The sequence below is a fragment of the Chiloscyllium punctatum genome, chromosome 19 (assembly GCF_047496795.1).
Source record: "Chiloscyllium punctatum isolate Juve2018m chromosome 19, sChiPun1.3, whole genome shotgun sequence".
NCBI lineage: Eukaryota > Metazoa > Chordata > Chondrichthyes > Orectolobiformes > Hemiscylliidae > Chiloscyllium > Chiloscyllium punctatum.
Window position 1 is genome coordinate 89,774,428 of NC_092757.1, and position 17,499 is coordinate 89,791,926.

The 17,499-nt window shown below is 39.8% G+C and overlaps 1 protein-coding gene across 2 annotated transcripts in view; it reads left to right on the forward strand.

Annotated features, from left to right (window-relative positions):
• The window catches only part of med13a (mediator complex subunit 13a), a 220,407-nt gene that overhangs the window by 174,490 nt on the left and 28,418 nt on the right, over nt 1-17,499 (forward strand). For both annotated transcript variants that reach the window (XM_072590029.1, XM_072590030.1), the window contains exons 19-23: nt 143-366; nt 514-706; nt 1,602-2,007; nt 6,403-6,622; nt 16,521-16,712. In XM_072590029.1, coding sequence (XP_072446130.1) covers nt 143-366; nt 514-706; nt 1,602-2,007; nt 6,403-6,622; nt 16,521-16,712 — 1,235 coding nt within the window. The remainder of the gene's footprint in view (nt 1-142; nt 367-513; nt 707-1,601; nt 2,008-6,402; nt 6,623-16,520; nt 16,713-17,499) is intronic.

Sequence of the window (17,499 nt, forward strand, 5' to 3'; positions counted from 1 at the left end):
TTGGTCAGAAAATGAAACTACATTGTGCAAATTGTCCAAAATCAATTTGCACAGAGGCGATACATTGTAGCAAAACAAAGAGTGAGATAGTGAATAATTTTGAAGAAGTAGACCTTGAATAATAATCTTCCTCCTTGCACAGGTACAGATGAGTCTCCAGAGCCACTACCAATCCCAACATTTATGTTGGGTTATGAATGTGATTTTGTGGTGTTATCTCCATTTGCATTGCCATACTGGGAGAAGCTTCTTCTGGAGCCATATGGATCGCAGAGAGATATCGGCTATGTTGTGGTGTGTCCAGAAAATGAAGCACTTTTAAATGCAGCAAGAAGTTTCTTTCGTGATCTCAGTGCGGTCTATGAGGTAAATCATGTTTGATTTATGTGACTGTGTATTTAATATCTTCAAAAATAAACAATTTTATATTACCAACTGGTATAATGACCGTTTGATGTGCAACCTTGATGCAGAATTGTTGATAATGAACAAAAATTGTTGTTTGAAATATAGTCCTGCAGACTTGGGCAGCACAGGCCCATCTCAAAATTGCTTCCTGATGGGATCATGAAAGTTGGGACCAAAGCAGCCTTGAATATTGCAGAGCAGCCTGTAAATGACTGGTTCTCTCAGCACTGTGTGAATGCTAGCAATGAAGCATTTTCCAAACTGAAACTTTATGCTCAAGTGTGCAGACACGATCTGGGTAAGTGACTTGTGACATCAGTAAAGGTAATGAAACATCACTCAGCATAATTCAAAAGTGAACAAATTTCTTGGTCACAGTATTGGCTAAGGTTTAAATTTTGTCTGAGTAAAAGCAAAGTATTGAAAATTACAGGATTTTCACAGATATGGCTGATCATTTTATTTATTTATAAATACTTCACAACAGTTTTGAATTTATCACGAGCTCTGTTTGTTTTGCCAATTCTGTTTTACTTAATTGTGGAATGAGAATCTAACAATGGTGCAAAGTCTGTCCTATTTAGCACTTACAATGTCGATTGTCCAAGCATTTTCCTCATTGTAAATAAAATGGTCACAGTTGCCAGTAGCTGCACATCATCGTGCAGTGTTGTTCAAAAGGAAGTATTTAGAAAGCTTGATTTCACTCTCCCATTTGCTTGCATCTGCTTACTCTGTCTTGGGTTGTGAAAATGTCAGATGTATGCTGGAAATAGAAACAAAAAACTGCTGGTGGTGTGCAATGCTTTTATCAGTTTCTGTAAAAAAAAATTAACGTTTTCAGGTTGAGAATCTTGATCACAACTGTCAAAAGGTCTAGGCCTGAAAAACTAATCTTTGGAGTCATACAGCACACAAATGGGCCTCTTGGCTTAACTCGTCCATGTCCGCCAGATTTCCTAAACTGAACTAGTCCCATTTGCCTGCATTTTGCCCATGTCCCTCTAAACCTTTGCTCTCCATGTATCTGTCCAAATGTCTTTTAAATGTATTTCTTTTCTCTCTTTCTTTTATGTCTGTGAATATGCTGTGTTACCAACTCTTTTTAGCTTTAAATGAGAAGCAGATGGCTTTGATTAATGCCTGAGAAATTTGAAATTAATATACTAATATAAAAATTGCTCTTGTTTCAGGTCCATATCTTGCTGGTCAAACATTGGACAATTCATTATTCTCGCAGCCTAACCCCATTTCTTCTTGCAATCGATCCAGTACATTACAAACTCCTGTACAAGTTCCTGCTGGAGGTTCATCTGCATCTTCCACCAGTGCTCCTGTACCATCTGGTACTTTAGCAAACACTGCCATAACTGGCACTGTAGCTAGTAGTACTACTTCGAATGTGGCTTCAATACCTGTGAACCTGACCAGCGTATCTGCTGCAGTAAAACCGTCTTCCTCTTTTCCTCCATTTGCACATTTGAATAATTCCTCCAGTGCTGTGACTGCACAAAGTTCGGCCTCTCAGCAGAGTAATGGTATCTCTGGTGATTCAACAGTTGGTGGAATGGGACAACAACACCAGGAACCTCCAGAGAGGTGAGATTGATGTACTTTTTGTGATCTATGTAAGTGCAAGTGTTAGCATCTAAAATCATGTGCTATTGTTAAAACATACTTACTTCATTGGAGGTCATTGTTTCTGGATGCAAAAAAGATTGTCAGGAGCATGATTTCCTATATACAGAATGGTTACTGGTCAGCAGGCTTTTAAAGTCTGCATTGCAGATGTTGTCACACGAATGCTATATTTTCAGGCTGAACATCAGGTAAAGTTAATAAGAGGAGGCCCCTCGAGTCTGCTGTTCCATTCAGTCAGGTGATGGCTGACCTTTAACCTACTACCCATCTATCCTCCTATCTCTTAGCCAGCACTAACCTGTTAATTTCAGATTTAAAATTATCTATTGAGATAGGAAAAACTTATTACACAAACTTCATTCTTAGTAGTGAGTCCTGGCATGGATTTTGTTACATCCATGCACTAAACTCATTCACAGTTAAAACAAAATCTGCTCTGCATTTTCCTTATTAGTTCTTTTATAGCTATAAAAACTTGAATAAACCCACTCATTAACCTTGTATGCGCTAGATGATGCAAGCCTAGTTTATGATATCTATACTTAATCTTTGGAGCTTGGGCAATTTTCTAGTTAAGCTGTGTTGCACTCCACTCAGTGCTTGTATACCATTTCTAAGGTATGGTGCCCAAAACAATATTGAACACTTCAAATGTTGTCCCGCTTGAATTTGTTGTAAAATTAATTATGTACAAAATGAGACCATTTTGCCTATCGGGTCCATTTTGGCTTTCTGAGGAACAACCTCGACAGTCCCATTCCTTTAGAATCCATGTAGCCCTGCAGGTTTAAGAAAGTATTTTTAAAACATTTCTTTGCATTTTTGACAGTGGACTGAATTGAGAAACCAAGGAATGTGGAAGGGATTGCTGCACACTTTAAAAGCAACCTTCTAGCACTTATTGTGACTGTTTACAGTGTTGCCTATTGAATCAGTGAAGATAGATTACTAGAGAATGACTGGCCTCAGGGAGTCTGTGCAGAATGAGATTTGGCTGGCAGCAAGTAACTGGTCTGTGGAGTTGTTGATGAGCGCCTCCTGCCTGTCGACAAATGTAATTGGGTAGCTTGTGGATGTGAATGATATAACAAGAAGCCTTCAGGCTTATGGAAGGGGAGTTAGTATCCTTTATCGCTACAGCAGAAAAACACTTTAATGCCTCATGAAAACCAAATTATTTTCCCTTGCTAGTTGTTGTAAGCTGTGACTCTTAACCAGTAAGTCAGAAATTTTATAATTTGTGAACCATTCGCTCTTTGTGCCTGCTGTTTTGAGGTGAAAACATCTGGAGAAGATCAACGAGCAATGCTTTTCTTAAAAAAAAATGTTAATGGATTATGGGTTTTGCTTGCGTTTATTGTCCATCACTAGTTGTTCTTAAGAAAGTAGGGATGAACTGCCACCTTCAATCATTGTAGTCGTGTGCTGCAGGTAGATGCACATTGCCTTTATTGAGGGAGTTTCAGGATTTTGATCCAGTGACACTGAAGGAAAGGTGACATGTTTCCAAGTCTGGATATTGAGTGGCTTGGAGGGGAGCTTGCAGGTTGTGGTGTTTCCATGTACTTGCTGCCCTTGTCCTTCTAGATGGTAATGGTCGTGGGTCTGGAAAATATCTTAGAAGCCTTTGTGAATTTCTGCAGTGCCTCTTGTAGATGATGCACACTGCTGCTATTGAATATTGGTGGTGGATGGAGTGGATGTGGTGCCAGTCATGCAGGCTGATTGTCCTGAATGATATCAGACTTCCTGAACATTGCTGAAGACGTGCTCAACCAGATAAGTGGGAGTATTCCATTTGACTTGTGCCCTGTGGATGGTGCTAAGATTTTCAGGGATCAGAAAGTGAGTTACTGAAGCAATTGTAGCTTCTGATCTGCTATTCTATTTATATAGTTAGTCTAGTTCAGTATCTGGTCAGTAATAAGCCCAAGTCAGTTGATAGTGATTTTAGTGATGGTGATGCAATTGAATGTCGGGGACAGTGGTTAGATTCTCTCTTGTTGGATATGGTCATGGCCTGGCATTTGTATGGTGATACATTAGTTACCCACTTTTCATCCCAAGGCTGAATATTGTCTAGGTCCTGCTGCATTTGGACATAGGCATCTGAGGAGATGCAAAATTATGCTGAACATTGTGCAATCATCTGAGCAAATCTGGCAAACAAGAAGTATCATCTGAACAAACCTATGACATAGACTATTGAACTGCTTTCTCAGCTTTTTCCATCATCCAAAACACCATGCTCTTTTGTCTGTTAGTGCTTATACGTTTGTGTGTATGTATGTGTATCATAACGGGTTCAGAGCTTTCCCTAGTCAAGTTACATATTGACTGTTCATAATTTACCTGTAGCTAGGAACTATTTATGTGCATTAAATAGTAATTCTTGTTAAGTATAGAAACCCGACCTGTCCTTTGTTAATCTAGGACTAAAAGACAAGAAAATTGGCAAATTTTGCATAATTTGGTAAAATGTTTCACATCTCTGGAGTAGTGGGACTTGATTTCCAATGCAATATCTTTTTTGGATGTGATCCAATCCAATTTCCTTTTGAAATCATTTGCTTCTGTTCCAACTGTCTTTGTGGGCAGAAGGTTCCAGGTCCTCGTCCCACTGCAGTATTTGCGCTAAATCTTAAACCTGTATTCTGGTTCTTGTATTATCAGCTAAAGGGAACAGTTTTTCCTTGATTACCTTTCTAAACTTGTAGTCTTATATGCTGCTATGCAATCACTCCTCAATCTCCTTTGCTCCAAGGAGAGCAATCCAGCTTTTCCAACCTATTTTTGTGACCAAAATTTGTCATCCCTGGAACCAAATGTCTGCTGAACTCTTTCATGGATCTTTGCTTCTTTCCTAAAGTGTAACTGGTTGCAGGCTTCACATTGGATGAGAGCCATTTCTTTTGGGCCTTGTGGTATTTGCAACTATAACAGTGATACTGTGAAATGAAATGCAGTAGTAATGCAACAAATATTAAAAGGCATTTCATTGATTCTGTATTTGTTTTCATGTGAATGTTACATCTAATGTAGATCTCTCAGAATTCAAAGTATTGCAATCTATCACAGATTTAGGAAAATAAATAAAAGAAAGTAACAAACTTTCTGGCTCGATCAGTTCAAAAGCAGTTATATTTGTGTTTGGACCAAAGCACAAAAGAGCTACTTGAGCATTGACCTTTTACAAAGTGATGTATCAAGTAAATAGCTAAACTTAATGCTCAGATTATTGGTTTGCAAGATGATCTGCCAGATAGCAATAGATCAGAAGATGTACTTGTGATACTGCCCTAGTAGTGATGTTGTCTCAACCTGGTAAGTATTAATTCCTAAACTGTCTTTTGTGGCGAGGGTTATCCATGGCGTTTAATTCCCTAGCTCACACGAGGGGAATAAACCACCATCTTTTTAAATCCTTATGAATTTGCTCTTTTCAATCCAAACATGACCTCTGACCTGCATTCCTGTGGGGTGAATTATAGACATATTTTGGTTCTAGGTTCCCCCTTCCTCTCCCCCTCTCCCTCCTGGATCCTGACAGTCTTACTAGTGAGAAAGTTTCAGGAAATCTTGGACTTTAAGTCTATATCAATGACAATGTGAATCACAAGGGCCTTGGATCCAGATAGAGAGCCTAACATTCTCAACACCTTCCTGGGGTTTTGGAGACTTAACAATCTAGCCATTGTAAACCAAATACTGCTTCTGTTGCCTTAAACTGTGAATCTCTTGCAATTTCCTTCCAGTGATCACTCCAAGCCTACCTTTTTAATCTTTGATAACCACATCATACAGGCCTATTGTTAGACAGATCATCAAACAGGTCACATCATTTCTTCATTTCACCTAAATTAGAATACCTGTCCAAAACAAACCAATCTTAAAATATTAAGTTTCTTTGCAGTGTCATCTTGGAAAGTTTGTGTTCTAAGCATATGCCCACAATTAGCTGGATTGAGACTGCCGAAATTATTTGTCTGAGGATTTTTTTCAGTCTGCTGTCTTCAGAAGACTCATCCTTTCATTATGAGCTAGATTTTCTTCAGATCCTATAAGAGAAAGACATGGGCTAATACTATACATTTTAATTTTGCAAAGTCTTGTTTTGTATTATTGCTGAAGTAACAGATAATTATAGAACAACCTCGGTTATCAGGACGTCAATTATCCGAATTTTGGATTATCTGAACAAGATCTCAAGGTCCTGTAAAAACATTATCCGTTAATCGAACACCATTATCTGAACAAAATACTCCCCGCCCATCTTGTTCGGATAATCAAGGTTATTCTGTATATGTAATCTTTGTTGTCCTATTTAATTTTTGTACTTTATTTGTATTGTAGCACCATGGAAAGGGATAAAATTGGGGTCCCAACGGAGGGGGAGTCTCATGCCATCATTTACCCACCATCCATCGTTGTGTACATTGTGGATCCTTTTACTTACAATGTAGAGGACGAAAGATCGTCATCTTCAAATGTTTGGACACTTGGGCTATTACGCTGCTACCTAGAGATGATTCATTTCTTACCAAAACACATCAAGAATGCAATATCTGTGCAAGTGAGTGTACTTCTTAAATATTGAATAGTACAGTAAATAATTGTAGAAGAGATGGTATATTTTAACACGTGTGTCTTTCAAATTAGTCCAAGTTGCCTTCATAAAAATACTTCTTGACTCACCCATTATAGCAAGGCATAGTTTGAAGGGCCATCTCCTCCCATTTACTCTTATGTTCCCTTCTAGTGGTGCAAAACAGAATTGGTAGTGATTGATGGATATAAAACCTCACCATCCCTCAACCAGAGTATGTAGTACCATGAAAAACTTAGAAATAATTTCTCCCCCCTCCTTCTCTCTCCCCCCACCCCCACCCCTGCCCAGATCACCATGAACTTCTTGGAAGAAACTAACAAAAATTAATAACATGGTCTTCTGTGTAGTAGGATGTAAAGGAAATGTATTGCTTTATTTTATTGGGCAAAGCTTGAAGTTTGCATACATAGTTTTCTTCAAAGCCTGTATAAATCTTATAAAAACATTATGTAGTTATATAGACTGTTTCTTTTATTAACCTAATCTTTCAAACTGTAATATTATAATCATACTGTTTGCAACATCTTCTGAAAATTTCAAAAAATGCTGTGGGTTATTTTTTTCCAGAGTAAATATTTTTAAACTAATTATACAGACTTGGAAGAGTTTTTTTAAAATTGATGTACTTTGCTGTTGCTTGAGCTCAGCAGTTATTGCAGTCTTGTCTCTTTGAGTGGGTTCGCAACGCACTTCAGCTTTTTCAAATTTGGCTTAAATAATTACATAATTCATTTTATGGTTGGGGAAGGAGCCAGGCGTCACATTATTTTACACTTGCCCTTCTTAATATAAAGCAGGCTGATTTAATGCATTCAAATTCAAGTATTCTTAAAATAGGTTACTCGAGGTGTTACCCATTCAATTTTACCCAAGCTTGTCTACTTGCATCTTAAATTTTTTCTAATACTTCTGTCATTATCTCTCCTAATTTTTTAAATTATCATACTAATCCTGAGTCATTTTAGTGTTGTCCAAACAATCTTCCTGCTGGCATGAATTGTTTATATCTTGGTTTATGCTGTCCCATTGCACTTCTTTCTGGTGAACAATGCCTTGGAGAATTAGCTAATTCTTTACACTATTATGACTTTTTTTTAATCAAGTATTATCTATTTAATGAATTACTCTAACATTCTGAGCTGTTTAGTGAAATTAGAATTACTATCAAGGGGTCTCTATTTAGTTCAGCAGAAAATGTTTACAGTGAGCCACTTGTTTGAACAGTGTTTTCTCAGCATGTGCGTATGTAATCTGTTTGTTTTGATCTTTGTAGTCCTCTGCGGTGCAGGATCTGAACAAAATAATGGATGTGCATGTATGTGTAACTGAACTGTTCCCATGCCAGTACCAGCTGCTCTGAAGACAAGAGAGTAGCTGATACTTGTTTTTGTTAGTTCAGTTGCTTAATGTTTGATCAGGACTCTATGATTTTGTTCAGTTTCAATTAAATACTTAATATCAATTATCACTTGAGTAGATCCTTTCATTTGGGAGGAAGGGTGTGATTGGTGAAATAGGAAGATGTAAATAGGAGTATTGTGTTAAAATAGTCTGCACTTTAACAATGCTGCTGCTTGGTTGTGATATGTCGTGCCTAGTGACTTTTGCCCTAAAACACGTTGTTAGACCCAATTCAAAAAGTTATACTTTCTTAGAGGCAGAAAGGGGTAGGTCCTTTTGTGCTGCTACTAATTCCTAGTGGCTACTTTAGGAGTAGTGGAGAGACATTAGGAGAGACATTACTCCTTTAGGTCAGAAGATAGAATTGTTTATTGCAACTGAGGCAAAGTAGTGTAAAGGTACATGAAAGCAGTATCAATTTTTCACAAAGGCAATACCTCACTTTCCTGTAAATGGATCCATTGGCAGTGAAGGAGATGTTTGACCTCTGGTTTTCCATATTTAGTAGGTTGTATTCAGTGGAGCAGCTGAAAATGGGGGCAATATGAAATTGCATTATTTTAGGATTTTGAAATGCTAAGGAATATTTGTTCTTGCTGTTTACTGAGGTTGTGACATGTACCTGCATTGGCCAATATTTTTATGAAAAAACATGCAAGCTGCCTAACCCAGTACTTCATGGATTTTTCTCAGTGGGATCCCATTTTTATCCTTCAATCTTCGTGCGAATCCAGAAGATGATTTTTGGGGTTTAAAAGTTGTAGAGAGAGATGGGGATTTAGTGGCTGTCCGTTCTTTAGCAAGAGAATTATGGCACCAAAATAAAATGCAACAACATGATAGTAACTTTCAGTATTTAATTAAAGTTTGTGCTCTTTATAATAGGAAGTCGTACTTTTAAAGATCTGTGTAACTATTCTTGTGCTGCTTGCTGGGCCTAATGAGCCATGGAGCAGGCATGTAGTAGCGCAGTCTCTTAAAGTCTGACTGTGGTTTATTATGCACCTCTAAGCTCCAGTCGACATCTAGACTTGATTAATGTTGAGACTTGATGCAAACAGGTGTGCTCAAGACAGAGTTGATGATATAGTGGTTTTATTCACTGGAGTTGTAATTCACACAGAGGTAATATTCTGGGGTTTGAATCCCATCATGACAGATGGTGGAATTTGAATTTGATCTGGAATCAAGACTGTAATGATGACCATGAACTCATTGTTGATAGTTGCAAAAATCTACCTGGTTCACTGCCCTTTAGGGAGGGAAACTGCTGTCTGTACCTGGCCTCCATGTTACTTCAGATTAACATCAATGTGGTTGACTCTTAAATATCCTCTGAAATGGCTTAGTGACCTTAGGAGTTCTTAATATTGACTGTGTACATATGGCATCCAATCAGATATGGGTAATGAAACTACCTGCTGGTCTGTTTGGATTTCCAGAATACCTTTTGACGAGGTGCCACATAGGCTGCTAAATAAGATCAGAGCCCATGGTGTTAGGGGCAGAGTACGGGCCTGGATAAAGGATTGGCTGACTGGCAGAATGCAGAGAGTAGGGATAGAGGATATTTTTCAGGTTGGCAGCTGATGACTAGTGGATTTCTCCAAGGGTCAGTATTGGGACCACAACTATTTATGATATACATTGATGATCTGAAGGAAGGAACTGAGGGTTTTGCTGCTAGGTTTGCAGATGACAAAAGATAAGTTTATTTGGGGTAGCATAGTAGTTAGCATTGCTGCCCTACAGCGTCAGGGATCCGGGTTTAATTCCACCTTTGGGCGTCTGTCTGAATGGAGTTTGCACTTTCTAAACGTGTCTGTGTGGGTTTCCTTCGGGTGCTCTGGTTTCCTGCCATGGTCCAAAGATGTGCATGCCAAGTGGATTAGATATGGTAAATTCAGGGTTACGGGGATAGAATAGGGGAGCGGGTCTGGGTGGGATGCTCTTTGGAGGGTCAGTGTGCACTTTATTGGTCAAATGGCCTGCTTCCACACTAGGGATTCTGAAATTCTATTCTATGATTCTAAAAGGAGGGACAGGTAGTATTGAGGAAGCAGAGGCTGCAGAAAGACTTGGACAGGCTAGGAAAGTGGCAAAGAAGTGACAGATGGAATATAGTCTGTGAATGTGATCTTATGCATTTTAGCGGGAAGAAAGAGATGTAGACTATTTTCTGAATGGATTAATGCTTCAGAAATTTGTAGCACAAAGGAACTTTGGGAGTTTTAGTTCAGGCTTTAACATGCAGGTTCAGTTGTCAGTTAAAAAATGAATTTGGCATTCATTTCAAGAGGGCTAGAAATCAAGAGCAGAGATGTGCCACTGAAGCTGTATAAGACCTGGTTGGATCACATTTGGAATACTGTGAGCAGTTTTGAGCCCCATATTTAGGAATTTGCTGGCCTTGGAGGGAGTCTAGAGGAGGTTTACAAGAATGATCCCAGGGTTATAGAACTTTTTATATAACGGAATGGTTGAGGACTCTGGATCTGTACTCAGTGGAGTTTAGAAGGATGAGAGGGGATCTGATTGAAACTTAGAGAATACTGAGAGTCTTGGATAGGTGGACTTGAAGATCGTTTCTCCTACGAGTGGAAACAAGAGCTGAGGACGCAGTTTCCAAGTGAAGGGACAGCCCTTTAGAACTGGGATGAGGAAGATTATTTTCAGCCAGAGTGTGGTTAATCTGTGGGACCCATTGCTGCAGAGAGCTTTGGAGGCCAAGACATTGTGTATTTCAGACAGATAAATAGGTTCTTGATTGGTAAAGGGCTCAAGGGTTATTGGGCGAAGGCAGGACGATGGGGTCAAGGAACATATCAGCCAGATTGAATTGCAGAGCAGACTCAGCCTTAATTCTGCTCCTAATCTCAGGTATTAAGATTACCACGTTATTGTGTTAAGTAGCATTGATATTGTGTTGAGTAGCATTGATATTGTGCTAAATGGGATAGAACAGATCTAGCAACTCAAGGCTGTGGAGCTGTAGCCATCAGCTGAATTGTACAATCTGCAATCTCATGTCCCGGCATATTCCCCACTCCACCAATACTATGTGATCAGGGCATTAGCCCTGGTTTAATGAAGAGTGCAGGAGAGCATGTCAGGAGCAGCAGCAGGTATATCTAAAAATGGGGTTTTTAGTTTCCAGTGAAGCATGCCGAACAGCATAAACAGCAAGTGAAAAAGTAAAGTAATTATAAACCAGCAGATCAGATCTAAACTTTGCAATGGTGTCACAACTAGTTGTGAAATGTAGTGGACAATTAAATAACTCGCTGGTCGAGGAGATTGTACACATCCCCATCTTATATAATGGGAAAGCCGAGCAGATTAATGCATAAGGTATGGTTGAAGCATTTGCAACAGTTTTGAGCCAGAAGTGCCGAGTGGATGATCTATCCCTGCCTTTCCTGGAGATCTCCAGCATCACAGGTGCCAGACTTCAGGCACTTTGATTTACTCCATGTGATATCAAGAAGCGGTTGAAAGCACTGGACACGACAAAGGCAATGGGCCCTGACGATTTTCTGGCAATAGTACTGAAGGTTTGTGCTTCAGAACTACTTGTGTCCTTAACCATGCTGCTCCAGTGCAGCTGCAAAGTGACATCTACCTAACCATGTGGAAATTTGCTCAGGCGCACACAAAGCAGATTAGTCCAACCCAGACAATTACTTGCCCCATCAGTCGTCTTTTAATCATCAATAAAGTGATGGAAGAAGCCATTAACAGCGCTATCACGTTGCATTCACTTAGCAAAAGAATGTTGACTGTTCCATTTAGATTCCACCAAGATCACTCAGCTGCTAATCTCATAATCCCATAATTGACAAAAGAGCTCAGTTCCCGAGGTGACGTGCCTGTGAATGACTGACTGCCCTTCATATCAAGGCTGCATTTGACCAAGTGTGGCATCAGAAATTCTGTCAAAGCTGGAGTAGTTGGGAATTAGGGGTAAAACTCTCCATTGATTAGAGTGATACCTGGCATAAAGGAAGATAGTTTTGAGGTGCATTAATCCAGCTGTAGGACATCTCTGCAAGAGCTCCTCGGGGTAATGTCTTCAGCTGCTTCATCAATGACCTTTGCTCCATCAAAAGATCAGAAATGGAGATGTTCACCATTATTCATCAACATGCATAACTCCTTGGATATCCCTCAGAAGTAGTTCATTCCTAAATGCAGTAAGATTGGGACGGTATCCAGTACAGGGCTGAAAAGTGGGAAGTTATGTAAGTTTTGCACAAGGCATTGACCATCTCCAACAAGAGAGAATTAACTATCATTCCTTGACATTCATTTGTATCACCATCACTGAATCATGCACTATCAAAATCCTTGGGCTTACCATTGATCAGAAACTGAACTGAGCTAGTCACAAAACACTGTGGCTACAAGAGCAGGTGAGACGCTAGAAATATTGTAATGAGTAACTCAACTCCTGACTCCCCAAAGTCTGGCCACCATCTACAAGGCACAAGTCAGGAGTTTGACGGAATACTTCCAACTTAGCTGGAAGAGTGCAGCTCCAATAACATTCAAGAAGCTTGACTTTATTAAGGACAGAGAAACCTGTTTGATTACATAACTACGAGCGTCCACTCCCTCCACTATTGATGCTCAGTAGCAGCAGTGTGTACTTTCTAAAAGAAGCACTGCAGAAATTCAGCAAAGCTCCTTAGGCAGCACCAAATCCTCCACCACTTCCATCTGGAAGGAGAAGGGCAGCAGATACATGGGAATATCACCAGCTGCATACTCCCCTTCAAACCACTCACCATCCTTAATTGAAAACGTGTCACTCTGTCAAAATCCTGGAAATCCTTCCCTGACAGCAGTGTGGGACTACCTACAGCATATGGACTGCAGCTGTTCATGAAGGCAACCTCCCACCATCTTCTCGGGGCAGTTAGAGATGGGAAATAAATGCAGGCCAGCCAGTAGCAGCCATATCCCTTCAGTGAGTAAATAAATAAAAAGATTAGGGGAACCAGTATGAAACTTGTTCACACTCTTCCCCTACCACCAAATTGAGCATTGTGCTTCCATTTCATAGAACCATGGAGCCACTTCTGGTTTTTCAAAACAAAGTATCTCCAACATGGCTTATATTATAACACTGAAGGTGACCCATAAGTCTCATCCAATGGACCCCACTGGGGTTGTGACCGATGATTTGGAATCCCTGGTCTAGTCATTTTGAATTGTAGTCTTCCATTCTTTTTTTATTGCTAAACTACATTTTAAGCTGTCCTGATTTCCATTTGTTCCTTTTGAATTATTCTAGCTTCTTACCTTTCATAGGCCATTCAATATTCTGTATGTTTCAGTTAGATCCCCCCTCATCCTTCTAAACTCCATTGAATATAGACCCAGAGTCCTCAAAGGTTCCTCATATATTAAGTTTTTTATTCCTGGGACTATGCTTGTGAGCCTCCGCTGAACACACTCCAGGGCCAGTACATCCTTCCTGAGATATGGGGCCCAAAACTGTGCACAGGAGTCTAAATGTGGTCTGACCAGAGCTTTATAAAGCCTCAGAAGTATATCCTTGCTTTTATATTCAAGTCCTCACACAATACATACTATCATTGCATTTGCCTTCCTCACTACTGACTCAGTCTGCAAGTTTACCTTGAGAGAACCCTGAACTAGAACTCCCAAGTCTCTTTGCACTTCTCTTCAGACTTCTGAATTTTCTCCCCATTTAGAAAATAGTCCATGCCTCTTCTTCCTATCAAAGTGTATGACCTCACACTTTGCCATGTTGTACTCCATCTGCTGCCACTTTGTCCACTCTAAGCTGCCTAAATGCTTCTGCAGCCTCCCCGCCTCTTCAGTGATACCTGTCCCTCTACCTATCTTTAGATCGTCTGCAAACTTAGTCAGAATGCTCTCAGTTCCTTCATTTAGATCATTAATGCATAAAGTGAAAAGTTGTCCCAACACTGAGCCTTGAGGAACACCACTTGTCACTGGCTGCCATCCTGAGAAGGACCCTTTTATCCTCACTCTCTGCTGTCTGCCAAATAGCCAAGCTTCTATCCATGCTAGCAACTTGCCTCTGACACCATGGGTCCTTATCTTACTCAGTGGCCTTCTGTATGTCCCTTGTCAAAGGCCGCCTTGAAGTCCTGGGAGATAACATCCATTGGCTCTCCTTAGTTTAACCTGCTTGTTACTTCCTCAATGGATTCTAGCGGATTTGCCAAGCATGATCTCTCCTTGATAAAACCATGCTGACTTTGCCCTATTTTACCATACACTTCAAAGTATTCAGAAATGTCATCCATCACAGTAGATTCCAGGATCTTACCCACAGCCGAAGTTAGTTTAATCGGTCTGTGTTTTTCTGTCTTTTGCCTTACTCCCTTTTTAAACAAGGGTATCACATTAGTGATTTTCCAGTCTTCTGGGACTGTCCCCCATTCTAGCAATTCCTGAAAGATTACCACTAACACCTGCTATCTCTTCAGTTATCCAACTTTAGGCCATTCACTTTTTCTAGCACCACCTTCTTGTTGATGGCCACCATACTCTACTCTACTCTGCCTCCTCATTCTTGAATTTTCGAGATGTTACTCGTGCCTTCCACCATGAAGACTGACATGAAGTAATTGTTCAGTTCCTCAGCCATTTTCTTGTTCCCCACTACTTTCTCTCCACCGTCCTTTTCCAATGGCCCAATGTCCACTTTTGCCTCTCCTTTGGCCTTTTCATTTCTAAAGAAACTCTGGCAGTCTTCATTCATATTACTGGCTAGCTTATCCTCATTTACTCTTCTCTCTCCTTATTTCTTTTTTCTTTTTGTTGCCTTTTGTTGGTCTTTGTAAGCTTCCCAATCCTCTGATTTCCCACTGCCCTTTGCCACGTTATATGGTTTTTTTTTGCTGTCTCTGACTTCTCTAGTCAGCCATGGTTACCTCATCTTCCCTGTATAATGCTTCTTTTTTCTCAGGATGAATCTCTGTTGTGTCTCCAGAATTACCCCCAGAAACTTCTGCCATTGCTGTTCCACTGTCTTGCCTGCTAGGTTCCTCTCCCACTCAGTCCTACATAGCTCCTCCCTCATGCATCTGCAGTTGCCTTCATTCAGCTGTAATACCATCATCTTTGATTCTGTCTTCTCCCTCTCAAACTGCAGAGTAAATTCAATCATATTATGATCACTGCCTCGAAAGGATTTCTCCTTTATCCTTAAGCTCCTTTATCAATTCTGCCTCATTGCACAACACTAAGTCCAGTATTGCATGTTCCCTAGTGGGCCCCCTCACAAGCTGCTCCAAAAAGCCGTCCCGTAGACATTCCACAAATTCATTTTCTTGCAGTACACTACCAACTTGATTTTCCAAGTCCACCTGCATATTGAAATCCCCATGATCACTGTAACTTTGTCTTTCCTACACATCTTTTTTTATCTCCTAGTGTATCAGCTCTTGACTACTGTTTGGAGGCCTATACATAACTCCAACCATGGTTCTTTTTACCTTTGCGTTTTCTCAATTCTACCCACACAGATTCTACACCATCCTACCCTACTTCATTTCTTACTATTGATTTAATTTCATTTCTTACAAATAAGGCAACTCCACCCCTTCTACCCACTTCCCTATCTTTTCAATATAATGTATAAACTTTAATATTCAGCACCCAATCCTGATCCCCTTGCAGCCTTGTGTCTATGATGCCCACCACACCATACCTGCCAATTTTGATCTTTGGCACAAGCTCATTGACCTTATTCTTTATACTACATGCATTCAGACATAACACTTTACGTCCCGTATTGACTGCCCCTCCTCCTCTTGTCATTCGTTTGTCCAGTGTGCTTCTACTGTGGTCCCAGCACAGTTCCAATGAAGGCTGTCCCATTACTATGCCCCTTGAATTTAAAACCATTTCTCCCACACCAATCTTTGAGCCACACGTTTACTTAACCTTATTGGTCCTATGCCAATTAGCTTGTGGCTCAGATAGTCATCCAGAGATTCTTACCTTTTTGGTTCTGCCTTTTGGTCAAGAAATTAAAAGGTGCCAATCCTGTGGAACCACATTTTATCATAAACACTTGTTATTTGTCTCATCATTGTGAGTAATGATCTAAGGCATTTAGAGAGTAGCAAAAAGATGATTTAAAAAAAAATGGCTGACTTGAATTTCTGAAGTTCTGTTTACATCCTCAGGACATCTGAAAATGATTTATAGCCAACTACGTGCTTTTGAAGTGCAGTCACTATTGTAATATGGAAAACAGTTTCTCTGAAGCAGCCTTTCTTTCCCCTTACATTATTCTTGCGTGCTTCAGGAGTAATATCAGAGACAGCTAGCTATCCTAGCTTAAACACTCCGCTATGGGGATAGTGCATTTTTTTTAATGTTGCTTGCTTATTTAAGAATTTTAACAAATTGAGCCTAGGTTCGCTTCCAGTTTTTATTTCTCTTGTCTTTGCAGATTGTCCCTTGTCAGTATCTGTTACAGCCTGTGAAAAATGATGATCGGCACCTGTACTCCCAGCACCTTAAATCTTTGGCGTTTTCTGTGTTCACTCAATGCCGGAGATCATTACCATCCTCCACCTATGTCAAAGCACTGACTGGCTTTGGCCCAGGCTTGGCCTTAGACAGCACCTTAAAGAGTCCAGATGTGAGTAAAAACTCTTCACCACCTTTACAAACCAAAGCGATCTGACTCACTTTTGATTGAAGGCAATTTTCCTAAAGTCAATATGGTTTTAGGACTCTTGCTTTCCCCCAGCTCAAGCATTGAATTTGTTTTATTTTTCCAGTTCTTTATGCTTTTAAGAAATGGCTTGTGTAGATTTTCTGTTGAGCCAAAGTCAATACCCTGATAAAACATCTACTTGAAACTTTTGAAGTGTCCTGTTTCATAACAGGAATTTCAACAGGCAATATCTTTTTATGCTCTGATTTCTTATCCAGTTAGGGTGTAGAATATGACGACTAAATTTGAAATGCATCTAAAGAGTAAAGATTGCAATTGAATGTGAAAGATAGGAATAAAGTATGAATAAAATGTTTTTCATTAACACTTGCATTTGGTGTTTCACACCTAAAGTGGGAGAATACTTTGCTTAATCTGTATGTAGTGTGAGAAAGGAAAGCATTTTAAAAACTGAGATTACAAAGTCAAGTTTGTAGTTTTTGATCTGAAATATTTTGACACTGAATTTCAGATGGAATTGAACACAATGGGAATCTTGCTCATGTTGGCTGTGCATGTGTATCCATAGGTAACAAAAGCACAGATAATAGCTATCTGCTGGTACTATGTCAAACTCGAGACTGAGGCATTGAGACCAAATCAGCAATGTATGCCACCACTGGAAATCGGCCTCAGTTTATGTCCCACTGACTAGAGCTGTTGCAGTATGATATTTTTATCCCTTAGATGCTGATGGATTCTGAAGAAA